This window comes from Muntiacus reevesi, chromosome 15, assembly GCF_963930625.1.
Source record: "Muntiacus reevesi chromosome 15, mMunRee1.1, whole genome shotgun sequence".
Lineage (NCBI taxonomy): Eukaryota > Metazoa > Chordata > Mammalia > Artiodactyla > Cervidae > Muntiacus > Muntiacus reevesi.
The window spans coordinates 32,770,592-32,792,316 of record NC_089263.1 but is presented as its reverse complement, the minus strand read 5'-3'; the positions used below and the strand labels follow the sequence as shown (position 1 = coordinate 32,792,316).

At 45.0% G+C, this 21,725-nt stretch overlaps 1 protein-coding gene and 1 pseudogene across 1 annotated transcript in view; both read right to left on the bottom strand.

Moving 5' to 3' along the window:
* Positions 1–4,934: 4,934 nt before the first annotated feature.
* Positions 4,935–7,810, bottom strand: LOC136147212 (granzyme H-like; annotated as a pseudogene).
* Positions 7,811–10,248: 2,438 nt separating this feature from the next.
* Positions 10,249–21,725, bottom strand: part of LOC136147002 (mast cell protease 1A-like) — a 124,121-nt gene continuing 112,644 nt past the window's right edge. The window contains exons 2-5 of the mRNA XM_065906089.1: positions 11,798–11,945; positions 11,194–11,329; positions 10,750–11,007; positions 10,249–10,430 (exon numbers count right to left, since the gene is read on the bottom strand). Of these exons, the coding sequence (XP_065762161.1) occupies positions 10,269–10,430; positions 10,750–11,007; positions 11,194–11,329; positions 11,798–11,945 (704 nt within the window). The 3' untranslated portion in view covers positions 10,249–10,268. The remainder of the gene's footprint in view (positions 10,431–10,749; positions 11,008–11,193; positions 11,330–11,797; positions 11,946–21,725) is intronic.

Here is a 21,725-nt window from a genome sequence, read left to right as displayed (position 1 = left end):
AAAGCACTGTGAAAGTTCCTCAACAAGATAAAAACAGAACTTCCATATGAGCCAACAATTTTAATCTTGGGTATATATCCAGAAAAACAAAACACTAATCGAAATGGGACATGTACCCCTGCACTGCACAACTTACAATAGCTGATATTTGGAAGAAACCCAAGTGCTGATTAACAAATGAATGGATACAGAAAATGTGGTATACCTATACAATGGAATATTACTTGGCCATAAAAAGAATGAAATTCCACCATTTGTAGCAATGTGGATGAATCGAGATAATATCAAGATTAGTGAAATAATTTAGAAGAAAAATTCTATATATCACTTATATGAGGAATCTAAAAAATATTCAAAGTGCATGTATATGCAAAGTGAAGCAGACTCACAGATATGAAAATCAAACTAGTGGTTAGCAAAGGAGAGAGGGCAGGGGAGAGGCATTTAGGGGTATGTGACTAAGAGCTACAAACCACTGTATACAAAACAGATATGCAACAAGGATATATTGTACAGCACAGGAAGTTACAGCCATTATCTTGTATAACTTTACATGGAGTATAATCTGCAAAATACTGAATCCTTATGCTATACACCTACAACAAATAATGTAAATCAATAGCACTTCATTAAAAAGACATAAAAACCTAAAAGCAAAAACAAATAAATGAAAATTTATCTAATTAAATCTGATTTTTCTATAAAAATAAGCAGAAAAAAATGGAGGGCCATGATCCTTCTAAACAGCAAACAGTATTAAGTGCTGTGGTAGAGAAGACCTGGCAGTTTAGCAAAACCAGACCGTATGTCCCTGTGTTCCGGGGACGTGGGTGAACTGTACCGTTCATCTCCCTTGAGTGGAGCTGTGCCTCGGTCACTGTCACAGCAAACAAGGGGTGAATGAAGTGCCATGAGCCCCATGCAGAGCTGGAGCAACTCCCACGCTTGACCATCTAGTGTCTTCCCTTTCCGGGTTTGGCACAGATGAACATGGGGAGCTTGAAAGCATCTTTAGGGGACCGAGTCTGGACCCCTTAACTTTGGGCTGACCATGTAATTTATTGCCCAAACCAGGACACTTGAGAGTGAACGTGGGCACTGCTCACCAGGAATGTTCACTCGGGACGGTCACTGAGCTAAAGGGAGGATTCTATTGTGCCAGCCGTGAAATGCTGAAAGTGACCTGTTAGAGGGGTCAGTTACCTTAACTAACACATCTGCCAGCTTATTTAACCCTGCCTTTTCTAACATGGAATTTTTAAAAATACAATTATTTTGTGAATGATACATTTTAAAATAGTGAATAAATTAAGAGGAAAAATAAGAAAAATGTTAGCCTTAAATGCATCCTTTAACTGACTACTGTTAACAGATCTATTTCCATCCAAGTTTTTCACATGTTTATTTTTTATAGGTGTGGTTACAATATGTTCAGTTTTGAATCCTATAGTTCATTTAACAAACATTTTCCTCATTTTATTAAAGAAACTGTTAGTGAAGATCATTTTAGAATCTCATTCATATTTTAAAAAAGACACTTATCTAAATTATACACAAATGTTGTAGAAAAATTAGATAAATGGTTGTGTAGGAAGGAAAAAAGCCAAAAAGGAAAATGTATGTATAAGCAAAACTTGACTTTAGTATGTACAGCTCTTAATCTGCTTTTGACTTAAATCTAGTGACCATTCTTTCATGTGGCAATTGCAATTCTATATCATGACTTTAAAATTTCCATTGATTTAAAGTGATGAAAAATTCTGAAAAGCAAATCCCCATTTAATTCTGGGTTAATTAGTATTTCTTAAGATTTGACCTGTGTAACTTTTTTGGGCATTACCTTCTGCACTTTTCCTGGTAGAGTTGGTGGTGACATCAGATTCTTCTTTTCTTTTTTAAAGGATATTTGCGTACAAGGTGTTAAGCTACATTTTCTCAGTGTCTATTCTAAATCTCACTAGTATCGTTTGTGTCAATCCTTTCCAATCACATAAGTAAAGACCATTAATATTTCAATTTTCATTAATTAATTAGTGAGCTTTCACTTTTCCCCAAATGTTGATTCAGTTATTTAAATGATTTTCCTATTAATATTCTCAGCCTAGTTTACTTTCTTTTGTGTTCTCTGCCTAGTTTTTTTTCTTTTGTTTTCTTAGCCTGGTTTTCCAGCGTAGTGGAAAATGTAGAAAATAACGACTGCATAATATATAATGCAGGCATGCCATATTTTGCCATCTAGCTATTTTAGACATTAATACTGATTCTAATTTGAGGTCTATTATTAAACAATGGTATGATGAACATTTATGTGAGTAACCCCCTTACACATACGCACACACACACATTTTAGATCTTATGTAGGTTAAAGTCCTAAAAATAAAAATCACTAGATCAAAGAAAGAAATCATGTAAAAATATTTGGAAATCATTTTTAGGAAATATACAGCCTCAAGCAGTCCCATGATCATGATGCTACAGCATCGTAAGGTAACCGTTTTTCTCCCTAATATATCCCATATTATGCTAAATGATTCCATCAGGTGGAAGGGGGAGGACTAACGCGTCTGGCACTGCCTCTCAAGGGCACACAACCTTCCTGGGGCGGGGGACATCCCTGGCCACTCTGCCTTACTCTCTGGGCTTCTGTGGAGTTCTTCATGACTGGCTTCCTGGGCTCTCTACATTCCTTTTGTTAAGACATCTCCAAAGAGTGTCATCATTTACTGCGGGGACCCGAAGTTGTCCCCTGGCTCATGCACTCCTTACACTTCTCTGGTTCACCTTCGTGCATGCGTTCAGCTCTTTGCTCACCAGTGCCCTTGCTGGTACTGTGACCTCCAGGGAAGATTTGGCAGGTAGATGTACGGATGGTCTTGTGTGAAAAACAAGTGTTTATTTGTTTTTCACCTTAGTTTTCGATATGTTGGATTTTACTTCTCATATTCATGTGATTTGTTATTTTTAGTGAAGTTCCTTCTCTTTGCTGTGTTTCTTTTTGTTGCTGTGAAGTATCTTTCCTTCTCAATGTTGATCTCACTGAATTCAGTGTTTGCCCAGTTACTATGAATTTGATGTGTTCTATCATCCTCAATTCACTGGTGGTGCTGTTTAAAGGACTCAAGACAACTGGGCCACAATGAACTGTCTTCCCATTTAAATGTGGCATCTCATAGATTTGCAAACTGAGGTTCATGCTTCCACATGTAAGATAACAAAAGAGGCAGCTCCAGGGGTCTCTTCTCTCCCTCCCCTCCAGACATGAACTCCATGGAGCACAAACTGGAAACCCCAGGACCTGTGGGTCTCCAAGCCTCTTCCAATTTCACATTGCCCTTCTGAAATCAAACAAGATTATGCATGTGAAACTCTAATGTACAATCCAGATAAAATACAGAGAGTAATTATTTTCAAGACAAGATTTCTTCCAGATTCCAAATACAGGTCTACCTGTGCCAAACTGAACTTCCTTGTGGAAGGAGAGGCACCACGGAAAGTTAAAGGAAGTTTCTCACCACTAAACGTTTCCTGATGGCAGAGGCAGAGCTTGTTATATTCTGGCACAAAGAGGAAGATCAATACTTGCTCTACTGATGGGTGGCAACGTGGTACTTTCCCGCCCAGTGGCCCTGGACCCCTGGGGTCACAAGGCTGCCATAACCCGGTTGCCAGCAGGGGGAGGCAGAGGCCCAAAGCCAACCAGGCTGAGAGGGCTGAGGCCTCAGTACCTCGACAGGCCTTGGCGGTGGTTGAGCCCCTGGGGGATGTTGGGCTGGACCCAGGGCCAGAGGTGGCCCTTCCCAGGTGGGAGGTGGGTCCTGGCTCTCTGATAAGCAGAAGGTACTGGTTGGGAGGTTAGGTATGGCAGGGACACGTGAGGAGGAGGATTCTGTTAGGGAGATGAGAGGAAGGGTGGCTCAAAGCCAGGTGAGCTGGAAGGGAAAGGAGCTGGTGGCTGGGGCACTCGGGCAGAGAACAGGGGCTGGGGTGGGATGGCACGCAGGGAGCAAGGTTGACTGCGTCTCGTGTTGGGCCTGGGGCAGGGTGTGGAGATGGGGCCTGGGTGAAGCTGAGGGCCGTCATGGGAACATCTCAGCCTCCTAAGCTCTAGGCAGTCCCGGTGTGGGAGCAGCCCGCCCTCACAGGAGAGAGAGACGCCCTGGAAACAGGAATCCAAGTGCCCATGGATGGCCCCCTGCCCTGCTGGGTCCCTGGAGTTATTCTCCTTCCTCTGACCTACGCTTTGCTAAATTGTTGAGGGGTTGGTGACAGTGCTTGGCTTAGAGAAGGAAAGAAATTTCTAACACCCAGAGAGGACCATTTTGGGGGAGAGTGTCCTTTATAATGAATTGCCCTTTAGATTCATCCCTGGTGGAAGGCTAAGCACCAGAGAGATTTTCTTGCTTTGGCTAAGCACCAAATCATTTTCTCAATGATTTCTCATTGAGGAATCAATGAGATTCTATATAGACAGCATTGGATTAAGGGAGGAGTGAGGGCCAGGGTGGCTTAGTGGGAAAGAATTGCCTGCCAAACAGGAGACACAAGAGACACAGATTCGTTCCCTGGGTCGGGAAGATCCCCTGGAGATGGAAATGGCAACCCACACCAGTGTTTGTGCCTGGAAAATCTCATGGACAGAGGAGCCTGGCAGGCCACAGTTATGGGGTTGCAAAGAGTGGACACGACTTAGTGACTTAGCAGCAGAGGGCGAAGGAAGAAGGAGGAAGTAAAACCCAGAACTGACAGCAGAGGGTGTCTTGGAGCAGCGTGGTTATGTATTGAAGTGTTTCCATGAATAATTAGGAATTCAGTCCCCATCGCTTTAGAGATCCCATTTATTGTGGCCCTGTGATCCCACTGCCAATCACTATGGGATTCTTGCTGCTTCCCCAGGACAATGGTCAGTGCAGACAAAGGTGAGTCTCAAGCTGCTGTTAGAGGTGCTTCATTGTTCTCTTTATCCAGGGCAGGAAGTGTGAGACCTGGGTGAAGACTCCTGGAGGTATCCCATTCATCGTTCCATAGGAGAAAGTACCATGGACCACTTTTTTACACACGAGGGGTCCACCGGAGTCCCCCTGTGGGCAGAGAGAAGGGCTGAGCAGGCCTCCCTGGGGTTCTGTCTTCCCTGCCGCCCGGCTGGGTGGTCTCAGTCAGGGGCCGTGGGGAAGACCCAGGCCCAGGGAGGCCTGGTCACCTCCCGGTCCTGGGGCTCCAGCCTGACTCTGACTGTTCTTAGCAGCTGGACTCAAGTCTACCTTTCTGTCAATTTTCTCCTGGAAACTCTGGTGATAAGACAGCTGTGGGATGACTGATGCTTCCTGACCCACTCAGGGAAAAAAAGCAAAACATTGGATTCAAGGACCAGGCTGCCAAAGCTCTCAACTGAGGATGAAGATACGGCCTCCTATGCATACCTCCTGGGTCTGTGAGCTTAGATGCGGGAAAACTGACCTTGAAGCCGGTCTTCACCTTCCTTGGGTCCCCGACACAAATCTGGGTGGCCCGGCTGCAGTGCCTGGGGTAGAGGGTTTTACACACCCAGTCCTCCTGCACCGTCACCTCTGCCTCCCGCAGGGAGGTGGCTGGAGCGCCCAGGGCCACCTGGCCCCAGCCGGCCAGACTGCACACTGTCCTGGCCTCACCCAGGCCATGGCCCTGGGCAGACTAAGGGGCTTCACAGCTGACGTCTGCTTGGCCTTTCTCTCCAACTGGTGAGAAGAGACAAGAGTCCGGCTCAGCCGGTGGTCCTCTGGCCTGGATGCCATGATGAGGCTGCATGGACCCCATCTCTCATCTCTCCCCCTGAGACTGCTCAGGCGACCAGGATGGGAAGGAAGAAAAGGGCAGGAGCTCCTGGGAGGGCAGTGATCTGATCTCAGGGGGGCAGGGCCAGTGGGGAGTTTTCCTTGCCTGCAGTAGCATGATGTCGTTGGAGAAGTTCTTAGGATTATATTCTGGGTGGCGGATGGCTCTCCTCACCTGGATGACCTACTGGGTCCTCTCCTGCTGTTTGATGTTGTGGGCCCCCAGGGTGACGCTCATTGAGCTGCACGGAGGGCAGAGCAGGGGTGTGGGGATCATGGGGTCACCGGAGATACAGCCCAGGAGCTGTGACAGGCAGCTGACACCGGGCGGGGCAGCAGCTGAGGGGGAATTGAGGTGACAGACGGTCCTGGGGCTGAGTGACCCTGGGCCCTGTGCTTCTCGGTGACATGAGGGCAGGGCTCCCGGGAGCTTTCTCAGCAATATTGTGAAGTGACTCTGAGCTTGGGTTTGGCTCTCATGCACACTCTCATCCTTCTCTGAAGCTTTATTTGGCCATTGTGGGTCAGCCCTTCTCAACCCTGTCTCTTGTTCTCACCTCCGACCCACTGACCTCAAAACTTACCTGTCCTGTTTCTCAGCCTTTCATCACCCTAGTCATGCTCATAAGATGGCTTGTTTGATGAGCTCTTGTCCTGATTCCCAGGATCATGGGGCGAAGGAGGCGTACCCCTGGGCTCAGCTCCTGGGGAGAGGACGGGTCCCTGTCCAGGCATCAGGAAGGCTGGCTGGCTACTGCCCCTCACCTCCCTCTGCAGTGAACAGTAGTCAGAACAAAGTCCTTTTGTATGAGGACACCGCCACACCTCTTCCAACTCTTCTCACCCAGAAACTGAATGAAAGCCATGTAGGGGCGGGAGTGGGGCTTGGCCTCGTGGCCCCCAGTGATCTCCTCTGAAAGAGAAGGTTGAAAGATGGGGAGATGGGAGAGGCTATGGTTAGAAGGGAGGTTCGGGAAGGTGGCACTCAAGGTGGGTCACGGTGCCCAACAGACACTAGGGGAGAGTCCCCCAGGGTCTCACTGCAGTGGGATAACCTTTCCTGAACCCCAAACCTCAGTATTGTTCTCCGCGCCCTGATTCCCACAAACTTATGGAGGGGCCCGAGACTGCCTTCCAGAGGGTGGAGCCCAGAAGATCATGGATGGGACCCCTGATGAGCCCTCATTCTCATGGAGTCTCCTGGACCCTCTGAGCCTCTGCTAACATCCTGATTGGTGCCGTTTTCTAATAATCCATCTATGGGATTATGGAGTTGGATTTGCTAAAATCCTCATGTCTTAGGGCATAATGCATCCCAGGATCTCAGTAAACATCTGTTGACTGCACACATCAATGGCCTCCAATTAGCTTTTGGCTGAGGTTTGGTGGGGATAGTACTGGTGGGATTTAAGACCACAGGGATGGGGGAGGATCCTGCCAAAGACACTGGTGCAGGAAAAAAAAACTTCCTGGGGACTGGGGAAGAGTAACCACACCCAGAGAGCTTTGGGTGCCGTCATCTAGCCATTTCTGACCAATCACACCCTGGGCTCCTCTCCTGGGCAGGAGTGAAGGGTGGGGGAAACGGACAAATTTCTCTGGTTCTTAAGCTGGGTCCACTGACAACTCCCATACTGTGGATGGTTGGTCTGAGTTGTCCTTTCCTGGCTGGAGTGAGGAATTTTCTTACTTGTGTTTTGTAGTTTCACATCCTCCACCAAATTCACAACCCACTTTACCGGTGGTGAGAGAGAGGCTGAGCGCTACAAAGCTTTTAGTGAAAGCTTGCTTCCTACCATCCATCCTTGCTGAGTGTCTATGCAGCATCGAACGTGTAGTCCTGCTTGGGATGGGAGCTGGTTCAGACATTGGAGCTGAGCAGAAGGGCCAGGACTGAGGGAGGTTTAGTGAGATGGGCGACCCTGTCAGGAATGGGGATGATCACTCACCTGTCCCAGCCCAGGAGGCAGAAGAAAGGCCATCAGGAGCAGGAGTGGCTGCATCTTCCCGAAGGTTTGCCCAGCTCGGAGCTGCTGGGGTTTCTCCCTCCAGACACAAAGCATCGAGGAAGGAAGGAGGAGAGGCTCAGAACCCCCACAGACCTCCCCAAGCAATGCATCACCCCAGCTGGGTGTGAGCACACCACGTGTGCCCATGTTCTCTGCTTGAGAGAGGTGAGAACAATGATCACCACACTTGCACTCCCACTGCAGAGTCACAAAGCAAGAGGAAGAACAAGAAAGTGGAGGCTGGGGTGCAGCCAGGGGAGGAGCTGGGTCCCAGAGGCCCTCAGTGACTGAAGCAAGAGTGTCTTCATTTCTCCCCTCTTGGGTCTTCTCTGATTCTGGGGAAAGCATGAAGAATTACCCAATAGGTGAGCTGCAGGGATAACAGAGACATGGTTCCTGTACTTGAGAAGCTCATAGGGCTGGAGGAGACCTAGAATCTGTGAGTAGAGATCACGTGGGTGAGGACTATGGCGTGGGGCTCTACTTGGGGCCGAATGTGAGGCAGAGACTGGACTTGCTTTAGGAGCAGAGAGACCTGGACTCATCCAAGTGCCCCAAACATCAACCCCATCTCCTACTTTGCCAGGGTTCTAGCCTCACATTTTTGGAGGATTTAGAATCTCCTGTTTAAGTATTCTGTAAAAAAGAGAGCCTTTCTTATCCCAAAATTCTGAACGAAAGTCCTGAACTTGATATTTACTGAACCAGAAAAAACCATCACAGGGTCCTTCGGCAATGAGGGACATGATTGTGTTGTGCTGAGGTATCCAGCACCCCTCAATCTGAGATGGAGGCTGTCCCATCTGAATCAGGGTGTTTGTCAGTCAGGAGGGGCTTCCTCTCCAGAAATGCTGGTGAGTGGTGAAGGGGAAACTGATGCCAGTCATCTAATACTTACTCCCCACTAAGTATTCCCTGTCCAGAGTCCAGAGAGCCACATCTCAGATGTCTCTGGGCCAGGCCATCCTAAACAAGCAGATGACCCCAACACTCTCACAAGTATGAGGACAGAAGAAAGAGGAATGGAAAGGATGGCATGAGGAGCTCTAAACAACCCAATCCCAAGTGAGTTGAAGCAAGAGCATCTTATGAATAAATAGATAAACAGTGGAAGGAAATATGCTTAAAAATTAATGCTGATGACCTGGGTGTGGTGGAACTACTCTTCGTTTACTTTTCTTACCCATATGTTCTGTATTTAGCTGTCTTTCTGTGATGAATGAATGTCGCCTGGAGGGCGACAGTCCTTAGGGTCACAAAGAATGGTATACAACTGAAGTAACTTAGCACACTTGCATGCACCGTGTTAAATATGTTCCATTTATGAGGAATATCTTTTGATGAATATGTGTTACTTTCTATTCAGAACCCATTGTCCAATAGTTGAATCCCTCTCTCCATTCAAATGTTCAGCAAACCACTTCTCTTAAGCCCTCTCTAAGCTGCATGTTTTAAAACTGAGGTTGCTTTTCTGAACCTTGTATCAAAACTTCAACAATTGATAAAAAAAAAAATACAGGAAGAAATGTACCCAATAACTATAGGCTATAGACACTCTTTGAAATTTTCAGATACCTTGAAACCAATGATTTTCTTTATAGTGTGTTTCCTCTGCAGATAAATATATTTATACACAAACACACTTGGGAATGATGAAGGTGGGGAGCCGCTGGCTCAGCCCAAGGTGGAAGAGCTCCCTGAAGGTCACCTGGGGCTGAAGGAGGATGTGCCCTCAGGACACCGGAGGCTGCACAGAGCCCTGGGCCCGGGACTCCAAGGCAGGGCTGTGACAGGCACTCAAGCTGGGCCTAGGAATACTGAGGGCCTCCTGAAACTTTCTCAGGCTTCTGAGCTCTGCCTCTCTGACACAGGGAGGGGACACTGCATGGGGTGAGCTACACCTTTGTAAACTCCCCCATTTCTGTTAGGGTGGACAAGCGTCCCCCTGCCTCAACCCTCAACCTCATGTGGCCCTCCTTCCAAATCTGGATCCTCTTGTTTTCCCCCAGGGCACTGGGATGGGGAGGCGGGTGGTGGGGAGTAGGTGTGGACGAGGAAGAAGGCGTATGGATGAGACACGAGGGTTGTCAAGAGAGGGTCGTGTGTTCCTGAGAGGGGTCTCCTTCTCTGATGGAGCTCACGGGCAGCCTGGAGGGCAGCTGGCCCTGGGGACATGTGACTGGAGGGAGCTGGCTATCAGTGCAGCAGGAGTTTTTATTCCAGAGTTGGAACAGGGTGGTGTCTTGGAGGCGGAAGCCAGTAACAGGTCAGAACAATAAACAAGTCAGACACGGCAGGTGCTGAATGAATGTGTTTAGGTAAGTAAAGGAGGAATCCTTGATTTCTGCTCAAGAGATGGAAGTTTATTAAGTTTCAGGCAGCCTAGCTTCTAACCACTTTGCCCAGTGCCTCCATCGCAGGGAAGATGGACAGATCAGTCCTTGGAGAAACCTCAGTCTGGTCCCTGAAGTTTGTACTGTTTCATTGTTTTTTGGATCCAAGGCAGAAAGCTTGAGATTCTGGTGAAGACCTGTGGAGGTGTCCCATCCTCTTTTCCATAGGACACAATGCCCTGGGCCACACCGTTACACACGAGCGGGCCCCCGGAGTCACCCTGTGTGCAGAGAGGGCAAGGACTGAGCTTACCGTCTTCAGGTCTGTTCTCCCTGCCACCCTGGGGTGGGTGGTCTCTGTTAGGGGCCCTGGCTGATATAAGGCTCTTGTTGGTCCTGAGGTTTCTGTCTGGCCCTGACAATCCCCCTCCTCCCACAGGAAGCCTCAGCCCATATGTGACTTTGTGGAATTGTCCATCCCCCAGGGACACCAGACAGAGATTGGACAGGAGGACAGGCTGGGGACACAGGACAGAGCTCGTTCCCACGGCCCCGGACCCAAAGACCAAGGCTTTGCATGGATAGTACTGGGGATCTCACCACAAAGGAACTCTTCCTCTTTCTCGCGTCCCCTGCACATATCTGGGTGGTGGTTCTGTAATATTCGTAGCGAGAGGTGCATTTCTTGGCCCTTTGGACTTCAAGCTGTACCTCCTGCAGTTTATTTGGGCAGTACATATCCACGTCAAGACACCCCCAGCCAGCCACACTGCATAGCATCCCTGGATTCACCGTATCCCTGTCCCTGGGCAGATTGATGGGGCTCACAGCAGTGGTCACATTTGCCTTCCTCGTCAGCTGAAAGCAGAGGAAAGGCATTCTTACCTACTGATGGCCACAGAGACTGCAGGACGGTCGTGGGCTTGCCTTCTTCACAGCCCTGGGACCACAGAAGGGGTCACAGAGGAGGGTCTGGAATGAGGTCTTGGGGGATGCAGAACCCAGGAAGGAAGTGTCCTGGGGTCATGCAGCCACATGTCCCACCTGCAGTAACATGATGTCGTTGGTCACAGTCTTGTCATTATAGCGTGGGTGTGGGATGGCTCTTCTCACTGCGATGACCTGCTGGGTCCTCTCCTGCTTCTTGATGTTATGTGCCCCCAGGGTTACATTGATTGAGCTGCACAGAGAGCAGAGAGGGAAAGGGAGTCACAGGAGACACAGGCCAGGAATCTTAAGGAATGCTTGGGACAGAGCGGGACTTAGAGAGGGGAGAATTCTAGGCGATGGGCCCTGGAGCTGAGCATCTCCGTGCTGTCTGCTTCCTGGCAGCCTGGGGAGGGTAGTAGTTCCTGGAGTCCACATAGGGTGTTCAGTCCTGCACAAGTTTGACTGTGTCTAGGAAACCGTGAATTTTTCACATGTGCACTCTGGGCTCCAGGGCGCAACATTGGCTTCCTTCCATATTGTGTTGGATCAGACCCTCTCTCCATGCGTCAGTGGCATTGACATGTCCCTCTCTTGCCAAAGCTCACCTGTCCTCCGAAGAGCTTCTTACCTTACCTGCTGGCCTAGGTCTGCAGCCCCTGAGGAGAGGGTTCCCTGGGAGGGCTCAGAGAGGGATGGGGACCCGGGCACTGCTCCTCACCTTCCCAGGCAGTGAGCTGCTGTCAGCACGAAGTCCTCACGCACAAGGAAACCCCCACAGATCAAAATGTTCTCTGCAGTGTGTATTTGAAGATATGCCATGTAGGGACGGGAGTGAGGCTTGGCCTCATGGCCCCCGATGATTTTCCCTGAAAGAAAGACACCAGCCTACCCGCTGTGCTCATGGAGCCAAGGTTGGGGAGGGGAGATGGGTCCATATTTGCTCGTCTTTGACCTGAGTTAGAAAAGTTGCTGAAGATGGGCCAGAACGAGGGTGTGCATGAGTGTAGCATCTGAGCAGGTCTGTCCATGTGGGGAGGGACTGGGCCTCTGAGGGTGGGACCGTTACTTACCTGCCTCCCCAGTGGGGGACAGAAGAAGGGCCACCAGGAGCAGGAGCAGGAGCAGAAGCAGGGCCATCTCTGCAAGAAAGCTGCCCAGATCTGAGCGGCTGCTACTTCCCTCTGGCCTTTTAACCAGTGTCTCCTCCCCATGTTGTGGCTTTTCTCACTTGAGATCTCTGAAATCTCACACCTCTGTCTGATTAGGTCCTGGGGTCTGAGTGGAGTGTGTACTCTGTGGTCACTACAGAAGCGCCCATCAGCTCTTGGCTTAGAGCCAGCACTCAGCAGGAAACAAGAAAATCACTACAAGTAGAAGTAGTGAGACCTTGTATCAACAAATACCAGATCTTTGCGCCCCAGCATTCTGGGTCCCATGATGAGAGATTCATGACATAGAATGTCTTCATTTCTGTGGTTCTCTTTCATCACCAGGGTGATTGTGTATTGAGGCCTCTTTGTATGAGAAATTTAGAGGTAAGCTCTCTCACTTCTGGTGGAGGAGACGAAACCATCAGGGTCAAACAAGGATGGTGAGAACCATGGTGTGAGATATACAGGATGGTGTGTGAGATTGATGCCGAAGAGTTATTAAACAGTTATTAAAGACTGAGTTTTTTTTTTTTTTTAAAAACAGCAACATTGCTTTCCCCATGAAGCTGCATGTGGCTCAGGATACAGTGTGGATAGCACTCTTCTACTCCTCTTAGTATCAGGGAGGTTTGAAGCCTGGGTGCTGATTTACTTGATGTCTCGCTCACACATGCCCAGTGGATGGTGCTGACTGCTCACTGGGCATGCTGCTTTCTCTCCACGAGGTACCTCAAGTCACCTCTGTTTCTGGGATTGTCATTCTCCCTCACACACGACATGTTGTTGGCTTTCTCCCAAATAAGCATCTGCCTAGAAATAAGCCAGGCACAAGCTGGGCTCTTTTAATTACCTAAATTTTGATGTCCCATGGCTTCTATTCTACCATATCCCTCTGTTTGAGGCAATCAAGAGCTCCCAGCAGATTAAAAAGGAAGGGCCCTAGATTTCATCTCTCAGCAAGAGTGTTGCAGTCAAGGAAGAAGAGCCTGTGGGATGGGAGTTCCACATGAAGTGAGAATGGATGCCAGGGAGGCAAAGCAGAATTCTCCACCACTACCCAGAGAGTGGCCTTCCGATGTCCCCATACAATTTGCTGACCAAATTATCCCGGTCATGTCCTAATAATGGAAAATGTGGAGAGAGTCATATAATTGAAAATATCATGGGACCTAAACACCTTGATCTCAAGTCTCTTCTAAAGCAGTGAAACCTTTGATTAAGAAACAAAGCCCACTGCTTATATGGATTCTGGCAGGGGAGCCACAGTTAACCAGGGCATGGTGTCCAAGCCAAGCCCACGTGGGGTGAGAATGTGTCCACACCTGGCTTCTCTCCTGTGTGGATACTTGTCTCACCCTATACCCTGCACTGGACATCCTGGATCAGGTAACAGAATACATGTGAGGCAGAGATTCAATGTCCATGTTGGGTAAGGAGGGTGTTCACACAAGGGATGGGTAGTTTCTGATCAAGGGGGATTTATGGGCCTTCTTGGGGGTCTGGGCAATCAGGTGGGGTTTATCAGAGCAGGACAAATAGGGTGAGGTGGGCATTGATAGGAAGGGGCTACCTAATGTGCATCACCAGATCCTGGGTTGTAGGGATCAGGGGATGCACCTGGGGATGATGGGTGAGACATCGCATATATATATCTCTGCAGATGCTAATCAGGTAAGTCAACTTATTAAGGCTACTGAACTAGGTTTTTCACTGAGGATTAGATGATAATTGTGGCATCAGTATTAATTTCCTGGGTCTGAAGTTTGGGTGCTGGCTATGTATGTCCTTGTTTGTAGGAATTACATTCTATAGTTTTGAGAAGCAATGGAATGCTGTTTCAGTAACTTATACTAGCAAACGGTTCTAGAGAAGAAAATTTTTTGCATTGCAATTGCAACTTGTCTATGAGCTTGAGATTGTTTCCAATTTAAAAGGAAATCTGTACCTTTCATATATATAATAATAACCTGTTTTAAGATATAATTGAAAGAAAATCTGTTACAGTATGGGCCTTCTCGGGGGTCTGGGCAATCAAGTGGGATTTATCAGAACAGGACAAATAAGGTGAGGTGGGCATACCTCAAATATAGGTATGAGGCTGAGGAAAAACTTAACCAGAATTGTGAAAATCCTATTCACGCAAAATGTTAAACTGCTTCTGAAAAACACAAGAAGAGTCTTTAGAAGCAGCAAGATATTCTTAGTTTCTCGAATACAATGGATCTACACCAAAAATGTACTGATTCTCCCAAGTTAATATATGAATATGATTATAAAAATAATATATAAATGTGATTTTTTTAAGAAACCTATTGAATTTTTTCACTTAGTGTTCCACAAGTTCTAGACAATTTCTAAAATTTGTGTGGAAAATAAACATGAAAGAATCACTATGGAAGTTTTGTCCAAATGAAAAATGTATAATAAGGGAGAAGGTTAGCCTATCAGAGCTAAAAACTATGAACGTTCTTTCCGGAACACAGTGTGATTTACTCTCTGTTCTTCTGCCCTGCTTTTCTGCTCTATAGTGTTATATATCATTTTGGCTTCTTTATTGGCTTTCTGTTATATATCTATGATTATTTTAGCTGTTACACTGAAGCATATGCCTTCAGCTTCCCCTGTGGCTCAGATGGTAAAGAATCTGCCTGTAATGCCGGAGACCTGGTTTAGACCCCTGGGATGGGAAGATCCCCGGGGGAAGGGAATGGCTACCCACTCCAGTACTCTTTTCTGGGAAATCCCATGGACAGAGGAGCCTGGCAGCTGCAGTCTGTGGGGCTGCAAAGAGTCAGACAGGACTGAGCAACTAATCCTTCCACTTTTTTTTTCACTCACGTGAACCTCGTAATGGTATATTTTCACTTGTCTTCCTTCTCACCCTTTGAGTTATCTTTGTCATACATTTCACCACTATATGCCTTAAATACTATCTTGCCTTAAATAGTCAATAATCGATGTAAGAAATTGATATAAATTCTTTTCCATTTAGTCACTTAAAAAAATTATAGTAACTCACAGTATTAGTTTCTGGTGTACAGTATAGTATTCCATATTGTTATAGTTTATACTCCATACAAAGTTTTTATATAGTGTTGACTACATTCCCAGTGCTGTACATTAAATTCATGTATCTTATTTATTTTATACCTACTGGTTTGTACCTCTTAATCCTCTTCGACTATCTTGCCTCTGTCACCACCCACCACCCTCTAGTAACCACTAATTTGTTCTCTGTATCTATGAGTCTGTTTCTATTTTGTTACATTTGTTTAACTATTTTATATTTTAGATTCCACATATAAGTGAAAATGTATAGTAGTTAGACTTCTCTGTCTGATTTCACTAAACTTAATACTTTCCAGGTCCATTCATGTTATTGCAAATGGAGAAATTTCATTTTATTATGGCTGAGTATATATTATTGTGTGTATATATATGCCACCCCTTCTCTATCCATTCATCTGTTAATGGATGCTGACCTTGATTCCATAGCTTGGCTTTTGTAAATAACGCTTCTTTGAACATTGGGGTGCATATATTAATGACTTATTGAATTAGTGCTTTTGTTTACTTTGGATATATACCCAGGTGTGGAATTGTTGAATCCTATGGTAATTCTGACTCAGACGGTAAAGTGTCTGTCTGCAATGATTGAGACCCAGGTTTGATCCCTGGGTCGGGAAGATACACTGGAGAAGGAAATGGCAACCCACTCCAGTACTCTTGCCTGGAAAATCCCATGGACAACGGAGCCTGGTCGGCTACAGTCCGTGGGGTCGCAAAGAGTTGGACATGACTGAGCGACTTTACTTTACTTTATGGTAATTCTATTTTTAAGTACTTGAGGAACTTTGGTACTGTTTTCTCTAGAGGCTGGACTAATTTATATTCCTAACAACAGTATACTGGCTTTTTCTTTTCAAGGCATCCTGTTAACACTTGTCACTTGTTATCTTTTTTTTTTTAATATAATTTTATTTATTTTTTTTCTTTTTTTTTCTTTTTTATTTTTCAGTGGGTTTTGTCATACATTGATATGAATCAGCCACTTGTTATCTTTTTGACAGTAGTTCTTCTAAGATATGTGAGGTGATATTGTGATTCTGATGTGCATTTTTTAGGTTGGTGCAAAAGTAATTGCGATTTTTGCATTTTGCTGTTTGATATTGGAATGCATTCTTAAATATGGTTATGTCATACGTCATTTTAATGCACATTTCTTGCTTTATGTTTTTTTTGCTAATGACTTGTTACTTGCTGTTGGTTTATTTTTATTTCAGACTAGGAAAATGATGTTACACAAAAAGCACTTTGATCGGTTTTCTTATTCCAGTTCAAAACGGATCGTTAAGCAGCAAAGACAACTTGCAACATCAACCACGCGTTTGGCCCAGGACTGCTAATGAACATACAGTGCAGTAGTGGTTCAAGAAGCCTTGCAAAGGAGACGAGAGCCTTGAAGATGAGGGGAGCAGTGAATGGCCATTGGAAGTTGACAAATACCAAGTGAGAGCATCATCAAAGCTGATCCTCTTACAACAACACAAGAAGTCGCTGTGAACTCAGCATCAACCATTCTATGGTCGTTCAGCCTTTGGAGCAAAGTGGAAAGGTGAAAAATCTCGATGAGTGGGTGCCTCATGAGCTGATCTCAAATCAAAAAGATCATCATTTTGAAGTGTCATCTTCTCTTATTCTATGCAACAACAATGAACCATTTCTAGATAGGATTGTGACATGCGATGAAACGTGGGTTTTATATGACAGTGGCAACCACCAGCTCAGTGGTGGGACCGAGAAGAAGCTCAAAAGCAGTACCCAAAGCCAAACTTGCACCAAAAATTGGGTCATGCTCACTGTTTGGTAGTCTGCCGCCCATCAGATCCACTATAGCTTTCTGAATCCAAGTGAAACCATTATGTCTGAGAAGTATGTTCAGCAAATAGATGAGCTGCACCAAAAACTGTGATGCCTGCAGCCAGCACTGGTCAACAGAATGTGCCTAATTCTTCTGCATGACAATGCCCGATCACACATTGCACAACCACCTCTTCAAATGTTGAATGAATAGGGCTGCAAAATGTTGCCTCATCCAATATTTTCACCTGACCTCTTGCTAACTGATCACCACTTCTTCAAGCATCTTGACAACCTTTTGCAGAGAAAGCACTTCCACAACTAGCAGGAGGTAGAAAATACTTTCTGAGAGTTGGTCAAATCTAGAACCTGGACTTTTACTTTACAGAAATAAATAAACTTATTTCTTGTTGGCAAAAATGTGTTGATAGTAATGGTTCCTATTTTGATTAGTAAGTGTTTGAGCCTAGTTATAATGATTTAAAATTCAGTTTGAAGTTGCAATTATTTTTTTGGCCAACGTAATACCTCATAATGGGTGATGTTGAACATCTTTCTAAAGAATAGCAAGGAGAAATAAGAAAGACTTCCTCAGCGATCAATGCAAAGAAATAGAGGAAAACAATAGAATGGGAAAGACTAGAGATCTCGCCAAGAAAATTAGAGATGCCAAGGGAATATTTCATGCAAAGAAGGACTCAATAATGGACAGAATTGGTAGGGACCTAACAGATGCAGAAGATATTAAGAAGAGGTGGCAAGAATACACAGAAGAACTGTACAAAAAAGATCTTCATGACCCAGATAATCATGGTGGTGTGATCACTCACCAGAGCCAGACATCCTGGAATGTGAAGTCAAGTGGGCCTTAGGAAGCATCACTACAAACAAAGCTAGTGGAGGTGATGGAATTCAAGTTGAGCTATTTCAAATCCTGAAAGATGATGCTGTGAAAGTGTTGCACTCAATATGCCAACAAATTTGGAAAACTCAGCAGTGGCCACAGGACTGGAAAAGGTCAGTTTTCATTCCAATCCCAAAGAAAGGCAATGCCAAAGAATGCTCAAACTACTACACAATTGCACTCATCTCACACACTAGTAAAATAATGCTCAAAACTCTCCAAGCCAGGTTTCAGTACCACATGAACCGTGAACTTCCAGATGTTCTAGCTGGTTTTAGAAAAGGCAGAGGAACCAGAGATCAAATTGCCAACAATCACTGGATCATTGAAAAAGTAAGATATTTCCAGAAAAACATCTATTTCTGTTTTATTGACTATGCCAAAGCCTTTGACTGTGTGGATCACAGTAAACTGTGGAAAATTCTGAAAGAGATGGGCATACCAGACCACCTGACCTGCCTTTTGAGAAACCTGTATGCAGGTCAGGAAACAACAGTTACAACTGGACATAGAACAACAGACTGGTTCCAAATAGGAAAAGGAGTACGTCAAGGCTGTATATTGTCACCCTGCTTATTTAACTTATATGCAGGGTACATCATGAGAAACGCTGGGCTGGAGGAAGCACAAGCTGGAATCAAGATTGCTGGGATAAATATCAATAAACTCAGATATGCAGATAACACCACCCTTATGGCAGAAATTGAAGAGGAACTAAAAAGTCTCTTGATGAAAGTGAAAGAGGAGAGTGAAAAAGTTGGCTTAAAGCTCAACATTCAGAAAACTAAGATCATGGCATCTGGTCCTGTCACTTCAAGGGAAATAGATGGGGAAACAGTGGACATAGTGGCTGACTTTATTTTTCTGGGCTCCAAAATCACTGCAGATGGTGATTGCAGCCATGAAATTAAAAGACGCTTGCTCCTGGGGAGGAAAGTTATGACCAACCTAGACAGCATATTAAAAAGCAGAAACATTACTTTGCAAACAAAGGTCCATCTAGTCAAGGTTATGGTTTTTCCAGTGGTCATGTATGGATGCGGAGGTTAGACTATAAAGAAAACTGAGTGCCGAAGAATTGATGCTTTTGACCTGTGGTGTTTGAGAAGACTCTTGAGAGTCCCTTGGATGGCAAGGAGATCCAACCAGTCCATCCTAAAGGAGATCAGTCCTGGGTATTATTCGGAGGGACTGATGTTGAAGCTGAAACTCCAATACTTTGGCCACCTGATGAGAAGAGCTGACTCCTTGGAAAAGACCCTGATGCTGGGAAAGATTGAGAGCAGGAGGAGAAGGGGATGACAGAGAATGAGATGGTTGGATGGAATCACCGACTCGATGGACAAGGGTTTGCGTGGACTCTGGGAGTTGGTGATGGACCGGGAGGCCTGGCATGCTTCGGTTCATGGGGTCACAAAGACTCGGACACGACTTAGTGGCTGAACTGAACTGAACTGAACATCTTTACATGTACCTGTTGGCCATCTTCATGTCTTCTTTGGAAGAATGTCTATTCAGCTGCTCTACCCATTTAAAAAGTTGCTTTTATTTAAATATAGGTGATTTACATGCTGTGTTAATTTCTGCTGTACAGAAAAGTGATTCAGTTATACATACATATCCTTTTTCATATCCTTTTCCATTATGGTTTATCACAGGGTATTGAATATAATTCCCTGTGCTCTGACTATTTTTCTGTCGGGTTATTTTCTTTTTTATATTGAGTTGTAGGTGTTCGTTATATATTTTAAATATTAGCCACTTATGAGACGTATCATTTGCAAATACTTTCACCTATTTAGCAATTTTCTCTTTTGTTTTGTTAATGATTTCCATTGCTGTGCAAAAGCTTTGAAGTTTGATTAGGTCCCATTTGCTTTTTTTTGCTTGTCTTCCTTGCCTCAGGAGAAATAGCCAAAAAACTATTGCTAAGACCTGACCAAAGATTGTACTGCTTGTGTTTTCTTCTAAGAATTTAATTGTTTCTGCTTGTTTATAAATTTATCTTCGTGTATGATGTGAGAAAATGTTCTAATTTTATTCCTTTATGTGTAGCTGTCCTGTTTTGCCAAAATGACTTATCAAAGAGACTGTCTTTCCTCTATTGTACGTATCTTGCCTCCTTTGTGATATAAATTGACCTTATATATGTGGGTTCATTTCTCGGCCCTCCGTTCTGTTCCATGGATCTATGTGTCTGTTTTTGTGCCAGTTTCATACCATTTTGATTACAGTAGCTTTATAGTGTAGTCTGAATTGAGGGAGGATGATGAAAAGAAGTGAAAGTGCTCGCTGTTCAGTTGTGTCTGCCTCTTTGCAACCCCATGGATGGTAGCTCGCCAGGCTTCTCTGTCCCTGGGATTTTCCAGTCAAGAATACTGGAGGGATAATCATTCCATTCTCCAGGGGAGCTTCTTTACCCAAGGATAGGACCCTTGACTCTTGCATTGTAGGCAGATCTTTACCATTTGAGCCACCAGGGAAGCCTCAGAAAGCATGATATCCCCATCTTTGTTCTTTCCCCCAAAATTGCTTTGGCTCTATGGGATCTTTAGCTGTTCCAGATGAATTATTTGTGGGACTTTTTGTTCTAGTTCTGAAAAATGTCATGGGTGTTTTTATGCAGATTGCCTTAACTGTAGGTTGCTTTGAGTAGTTTGCTCATTTTAGTAATAATAGTTTTTTCAATCCCTGAACATGCAATATCTTTCCATTTATTGGTATTGTCTTCAAATTCCTTCAATCAGTGTTTTACAGATTTTACAGTATAATACCTTCATGGGTAAATTTATTGATAGTTATTCTATAAATTTTGATTGGATTGTAAGTGGTATTTTTTCTTTTTCTGAGAGTTTATTACTAGTGTATATACAAATTAAAACAATAGATTTCCATATATTAACCTTGTATCTTGAAACTACTGACTTTATTTATTCTAATCATTTTTTTCTTGGTAGAGATATTCAAGTTTTCTATATATAATATTGTGTCATCTGCAAATAGTGACTATTTTTTTCTTTCATTCCAAATGGATGCCTTTTATTTCTTTTTCTTGTCTGATTGCTGTGACTAGGACTTCCAACACTGTGTTTAATAGAAATGGTGAGTGGCGGCATTTCTGCTTTGTTCCTAATCTTAGGGGAAAAGCTTTCAGCTTTTCACTGATGAATGTGATGTAAGTGGTGGGTCTGTCATGGAAAGTGAAAGTGTTAGTCATTCAGTCATGTCCAGCTCTTTGGTACCCCATGAACTGTAGCCCACTGGGCTCCTTTGTCCATGGGATTCTCCAGGCAAGAATACTGGAGTGGTAGCCATTCCCTTCTCCAGAGGATCTTCCTGACCCAGGGATTGAACCTGGGTCTCCTGCACTGCAGGTAGATGTTTAATGTCTGAGCCACAAGGGAAGCCCAGTGTGGATCTGTCATAAACAGCCTGTATTTTGCTGAGATATGTTTCCTCTATACCAACTTTGTTGAGAATTTTTATCCTGAATGGGCTCAGACAGTAGAACCCGTGTTGTGTCAACTGTACCACTGTACAATCACAATGCCCAGCACTTAGTAGGTGATCCACCAGCATTTGTATTGATAAATGAAAAATGTGCTTTTCAGTCCTACTAAGGACAGGAGCCCTTTTTAACTCAGAAGGCCCCAGTTGACCAGCAGGGAATCTTGGCCCAGAGACCAACTAGGACTAAAGGGACAAGATGAAAGGTACTCTTTCAAACTAAC